This window comes from Limulus polyphemus, unplaced genomic scaffold, assembly GCF_000517525.1.
Source record: "Limulus polyphemus unplaced genomic scaffold, Limulus_polyphemus-2.1.2 Scaffold317, whole genome shotgun sequence".
NCBI lineage: Eukaryota > Metazoa > Arthropoda > Merostomata > Xiphosura > Limulidae > Limulus > Limulus polyphemus.
Genome location: NW_013665927.1, coordinates 505,442 through 512,365, shown reverse-complemented (window position 1 = coordinate 512,365; position 6,924 = coordinate 505,442). Strand labels below are relative to the sequence as shown.

At 28.6% G+C, this 6,924-nt stretch overlaps 1 protein-coding gene across 3 annotated transcripts in view; it reads right to left on the bottom strand.

Annotated features, from left to right (window-relative positions):
* Positions 1-1,406: 1,406 nt before the first annotated feature.
* LOC106457326 (sodium/hydrogen exchanger 7-like) overlaps positions 1,407-6,924 on the bottom strand; it is a 48,028-nt gene continuing 42,510 nt past the window's right edge. For 2 of the 3 annotated variants that reach the window (XM_022383200.1, XM_013916723.2), the window contains exon 18: positions 1,407-6,324. In XM_022383200.1, coding sequence (XP_022238908.1) covers positions 6,223-6,324 — 102 coding nt within the window. In that variant the 3' untranslated portion in view covers positions 1,407-6,222. The remainder of the gene's footprint in view (positions 6,325-6,924) is intronic. The other variant, XM_022383199.1, reaches the window with a different exon arrangement.

The following is a 6,924-nucleotide window of genomic DNA, read 5'->3' as shown; positions in this document are numbered from 1 at the left end:
TAAATCTAAAGTTTTACTAACTTGGATGTATTTGATAGTTGAATTTTCTTTTTTTTCTAACTTTTACTGTACATGTTATTGAAACAAAAAACATTTTTGCAATCTTTCAGTACATTTTTACAAAACAAACAAAAAGCTTATTCTATACTTGAAGTGTTTCTAAACATTTTTTTTCCTGACCAAGGTTTGGCAAAAACCAAAAAAAAATTTTTAAGAATTTTTAAGAATCCTTAACTCAAACATAACCAGAAATATTATTTTCAACAAAAGTCAATATTAGCTTTTTCTAAAATATAGTCAAAAGATTTTCATACTAAGATCAATGACAAACATACCTTTTCAACATTTAAATTATATTTATTAAAACTTACAACATAAAATAAATATAAAGATTACAGTAAAGCAGACATATTTTTAATTATCATAATGTTTCTTAATGAACACTGTAGTTATCCTCATTTTATTTTTTATTTATTAAACACACTTGCCAAACCATATATTTATATGGTTCTATAACATTGTATCCTCATTATTTGAGACAGTTATGTAAGCACACTATCCAGGGATAACACATGTCTATATCTAATTTGTTGCTGCGGAACTCAACTTACAAATACATGCTCAATAGAAAGTCTAGACATTGAAACACTTTAAAATCTCAAACAAACATATATAACCAACATGAGTGCATTTTGTACACAAATTTTCTTATCCATGGAAAGTTCGAGAGAGTAACTATATTATAAATTTGTGTGTAATATACTCATGTTGGTGACTTATAGTTTAAACATTTCACAAAATACTACCAGGGTTAAGTTTTGCAAATCTATAAATGCTGACAACCTGTAAAAGCATAAAACTAATAATATATTAAATCTAATACAATTTCAAACATGAATACAAAAATAAATTCTAAAGAAATTAGTGATTCTGCCAGCTTTCAAAGAAAGTACAATTTTCTGTTTTTCATTGTCTTAAGAATAATGGTAAATTATAGATTACAAATCTCAAGTGAATTCTCATAATGAAACAAATGAGATACAAGTTCTTAAGCCTTTCTCTCATGCTTTATAAATGTTATGTGAGTAATCAGCATAGTTAACAATAATGTAAATGCCACACAAGCATTGAGATTTTATAAATAAAATATGCATGGATTAATTCCATGTTAAAATACAAATACAGAGAATTTGCACAGCATTTATTAGATCTAAACTATAAGTATCATATGTTTATAAACAGTTATATAAAGAATTAGGAAATATACTGAATCTTTTTTTTTGTTGAAAAATTATCATCTTTATAGCATTCTCATTGACTACCCTTACCATTGTTAAATTTTATAAAAACAAATAACATTACTTTATAATTTAAGTAATAAATTACAGTAGAGTTGACTTGATTGAGATGTGGCTTTAGCCTATTGGTAAACAGACTTTCTTTTGTATAGAGACCGTAATTTGTCCTAGTTAAGATCTTAAAACATTCTCATTGGGTGAGTACATCATATTCTCTTAAAGCATGATCAAAAATGTTGAACTTGATTCCTACCTTACTATTTACATGAGTTTGGAGCTATACTATGATAGAATCAACCTTTTAAATAGGGGTATGTCAAATAGCAAACATTACAACTTTTTAAAGGTAGAATTTTTTGAAATTTGGTGCAGTCTATGTCAGGTTTAAAAATACATTAGTTGCTTTGACTTCTTTTAATAATAATACTGAACATTGACTATCAAATTTTAGTAAGTTAGAACAGCAAACATTCAAAACAAATCTCGGTAAACATAAATATACTGTAACAAAATCCAATAAAGAATATAGTACAATTATATTTCACAAATATGACAATTAAACTAAAGCAGACAATATTCTGATTGATAAATCCAAACATGTAAAACTACATCATGCTTCTACTCAAACTAAAGCAAATCAGTTACAAAGATATTATCTGAAATTTAAAGAGATGTTTTATAAATAGAATATTTAAATTCAAGACTATTATACAGTGATTCAATAAATTTAATGGTATTGCAAATGTATATGAGGAATTACATCTAATTAGACTAGTAATGTTATAAACACATACTGACAATTACTCACCTCCACAGTTGCTTAACTAATAATGAATATTCTCTTAAGTAGTTTGTAATTTTCATGTGAAATACAAAATTGAAAATTTAATAGCAAGGTTTACCTAACAAAGGTCATACAGCTAACTGCTGAAACAGTACATCATGATGGCGAAAATGATGTGATTTCCTAATAGGGTGACCAGATTTTCAAACCAAAAACCAGGACAGCCCTTGCCCCTAATTTCAAAATAGTTATTATAAAATTGAAATAATCTAACTCTAAATTTATTGAACTGTTTCACAATATTTTCAAATATATTAACAGTGATATTGTTTTTGAAATAATTTCGAATGTTGTTTGATAGATTGTTTCGGTAGAGTATTCATGATGAAACTTTGTAGAATAGACGGCAACTGCCTGTTGTAGAGAACAAGTGTAGAGGACAAAGTTTTGAAAGTCTTACATCTTCAGGTTAGTGTGTGTATGGTGTTGTCAGTCTTTACAACAGGCAGTTGCCGTCCATTCTACAAAGTTCCATCAATTTCAACTACTTTTTTAGTGGTAGCAAAAATAGTCAAATGATACATCCAAGATATCTTTAATTATTCACTTTAGCCAACTTATCTTAAAATAGGCTGCTTCGTACATGGATTTATTTAAGAATCCATAACATTTTCAAACATACTACTTTTAGGTTTTAGCATTACTTTGAAGTCTTTCAGACATATTTTTGTGAAGAATGAATGGAATGTTGAAGTTCTGGTTTTTCATTAGTCATAACATTCACTACATAAATGTTAAAATGTTTTGATGATGAGGATTGCCATAACTGTCTCCACAATCAGACCTGGGTTTCTCACCATGCACCGATGTAACTTTTGAAAGAGTCTGGCATCAGGAGAATATGTGTTACAACAATGAACAAGTAAAATATGCCTATTATATTCGTAATTCAATGTGACTGTCAGTTTGATGTATTTATCATAAGAACCAGGACGTTTTGTGCATCTTGTAAGCTTTTCTCGGGACACTGGGACAAGATATCAAAAAACTGGACTGTCCCAGCAAAATTGGGACAGGTGGTCACCCTATTTCCCAAGAAAGTATTTTTGAAACTTATGAACTTTGTTATCAGGTGACTGTGTAAGCTACTAACCATGACAAAGAACAATAGGTGTAGTAGGTATGGATTAAAGAAAGACTGGTTTCTTTTCTAGCTGATTTATTCTAATGTTTTTATGAAAAATATGTTTGAAAGATTGTCCTGTGTCTTTCAAACTTTTATATTATAGCAGAGATGTTTTTACCATGCTTAGATCCTTAAGACATCTCTGCTACTTGCTTATTAAATGTAAACATAACAGTATTAATTTTATAGTAGAATATTAGCATGACCATTAACCTAGTTTTTTTGAAATGCCTTAATTCCCAACAAAATAGTATATTTGAATGTGAAAACCAATAAAAAAAAAAACATTTACAAGCATGTATTTTAATTCTGATAGTTCATACCAGTAATATTTAACCCTAATATTATAAGTCAGTAAAACAGAAATTAGTGACTGTTTTGGTCATTACAATACCTGGAAGATGATAAATACAATAAAATTACCTTTCAAGATAATTTATTAATACAGCATTCAAACAATACAATTCTTGTGCTCATCAGTTTACTACTTACAGAAAAATCTTCATTTGTAAATGAGTTTTCTCAATTTGTAACCAGATTTTTGTGATAGTCTACAGCTTTTTGCAAAGTAATTTACCTATAGACTAAAGAAGACCTGTTTTCAGTGCATTGTTTTCCCTAGTCTCAGATATATGTGTCTGGTTGCATGGTGGGATGTTTGCAATAAATGCAAAAGTTCTAGATGCAGTAATATTGGGGTTCTTCTTCAAATGAAAGCAATCATAAATGGAGGACATCCAAAAACATTAAAATCAATTAGAAGAGGACAAGAAAACTGTGAAGTGGAAGGAATAGTAAGAATGGGGTATTTTGTTCTTTTCATTGTAATCATTCAGTGATTAAAAACTCAAGATATAATTAAACAGACCTCAATACTAACAAGTCATAAAATATAGTTGAAGAACATTTATTGTTGTTTCCACTAAGTCGATAGTGTGTCCAAGCTGTCATGCAAATCAAGATAAAAAAAGGAATGAACCTGAGCAAAAGTAGCCTTGGTTTGGGAAGGCTTTTCATCAACATCAAAACAACATTTGAACTAAGGGATCAACCCTAAACTTATACGAGTAACAGGTCAAGTGGATTTTCTCTAGTTCAAAGTTGCCACCCAAAATGCTGCAATTTCTGAATGACTGACTCAGGATGTTATGGTCAAGAAAACTTAATTAAAATATTGGTATATTATGCTAACAATATTACAAGCACAAATACTTTTTTACATAAATGGCTTAATAATATCAGGAAGTTCTAGTGGAGAGATGGTTTTCTACTGGTGCTATACATTATATGTATCTACATTAATAAAAACTATCCCGATGGAGCAAAAATGTTAAGTTCAAAAAGAATATGTGTGAACAGTATAACAGGCTTTGTATGTACAAAAAAAAAAGTTCTCATTTACAGTGTGTATTCACATATACACCTGAAGTTAATTTTTATGCTTCAGAATACTGTCATATAAAACTTATAATGTTGTTTACCAACTTACATGGCATCACTGATAACAAGGTTATGTCAGTTCTATTACAAGATGTACTGAAACATGCATCAGATGAGAGTGAAAATAGTTGTCACTCATTTAAATTATTGTGAAATTCTAACCAATCTAATGAATATTGGAGTTCCTGCATATCAACAGTCTAAAGCCACAGCTCACTCAATTCTGCAATAAAATTATAACATCGGAAAATAATATACGAGTGTAATATACATATTCAGATGATAGCTTCAGACATATCTATTCAATAACAAACAATTCTCCTAACTAACTACAGAAAGTTTGGTAATTTTTATTTATTACAAATTAATAGTTAGGTCATTATCACTACACCTTCAGCTTCCAAAAGTGTCATTTTTACCTCCAGTTTTATGCTTTATTTGATATTTGTGAACTTGAAACATACAGTTTGAATCTTTCCATTGCCTTAGCTATCTTTAAAAAGTATACTTGTTATATTACTATTTAAATTTTATGTGGAAAAATACAAACTATGCTTCAAAGATCAAACTTTTGTGAACTTTAGACATTACACAAATCACATGGCACATCCATGTACATCAGACACTATCACTACTATTTTTTTTAAGTATTTAAGACACATCTATGAGAAAACAACAGGTAAATAAAGTGAAAAAGGAATAGCACTATTTAGCAATATGACCGATCTAAATATTTATTGAAATTTACTCCTATGAACAACTGATGATCACAGAAACTTCTTAAATTGAGGCTAATAAAAATCACATTTTTCATGGCTTTGATCATAAGCTTGCATTTACATATAAAATCTTATAATTTGATTTCAACAGTCTCAGAGTTTATATGAAATAAATAAATAAATACTATTCATATTAGTATTTTCTTTTCAAAACTAAACTTGATAAGCTGGAAACTGCACTGCAGTACAAAAGTTATTTATTGTCTTACTTGTAACACTAAAACAATTGATCAAACTTTTTGGAAAAGAAGTTGAAATTTTATGTACATGCAATTGAATTATTTGTCAAATGACACATAAAAAGAGCTCCAAGATATTTAACATTTTAAGACGTATTTCTGAACTACTATCTTTATCTTGGTGTTACTATACAAAGTTAAAGGATTTAAGTTTTGTTTTATCTATATAACACATCAAACTTCACAGCTGTTAACCACAACTTCACTGAAATGGTTAGTGCTTGCTTATGTATGCTTCCTGGAATTATGAATTCCATCAATTATTTGATAAACAACTTGCACAATATAGACAAAAATTCTCAAATTAATACAATAACTATATATCTTTCTTTCGGACAGGTTAACAATTCTTATTATATAAATGTTTTGGTGTTTTGATGACAGTACATGAGCTTAAATTTACATGTAACTGAAATTTATCTTGAAGCTGCTACACAAAATGCTGTGTATATAAAAAAAAATCAAGAAAATATTGAATAGCAAAGAAAATAGTTCTTCAAACCAAGTCTCCCTGAATACCAGGAATCCTAACTTGGGTAGTATTCAGTTGAGCTAAGCCACCTCCAAGTCCAAGATCACTGTCATACACAGCATTGTTCTAGAATAATAAAATCATTGTTAGTTTTACACTCAACTGAACAGCAAAAATATTTTAACAATCTAAGAGCCATTACAAAACAATATATTTATTTCATTTGTGAATGCTCATCTGGAGAGCTTTGTGATGAAAACATAGAATCCAGAATACCACTTTACAAACTTGATTAACTTTCAATTTTATGTGACATAGAAGTAATTATATTCAGTCAAACAAAGTGCACTTACACAGAAAAAATTTAGGTACAAAAATCTTTATTAAGAAATTTTACTGACTTAAATCCAACAATTATTATTTTATTTATAATCTAACCAAATGATGAACAAAGTATACAAATAATATAGTTACATAATTTCTATTCCTGAAGCCAGTGTAACAAAATTAATGTTTAATTAACTAAGTAGCAAACTTGCTTAACTCAAAGAATACATTTTGGTAAGTGTTTACTTAATGACACTATAACAATATTAAAAATATGTATGAGAAACATCTGAAATCATGGCAGATAATTTTATTATCAATTATAAACTGATAAATAGCATTTGGGGCAATCAAAAGTTCTGATGCAACAGGTTACTAAATAAGATGTCCTACTGGTCT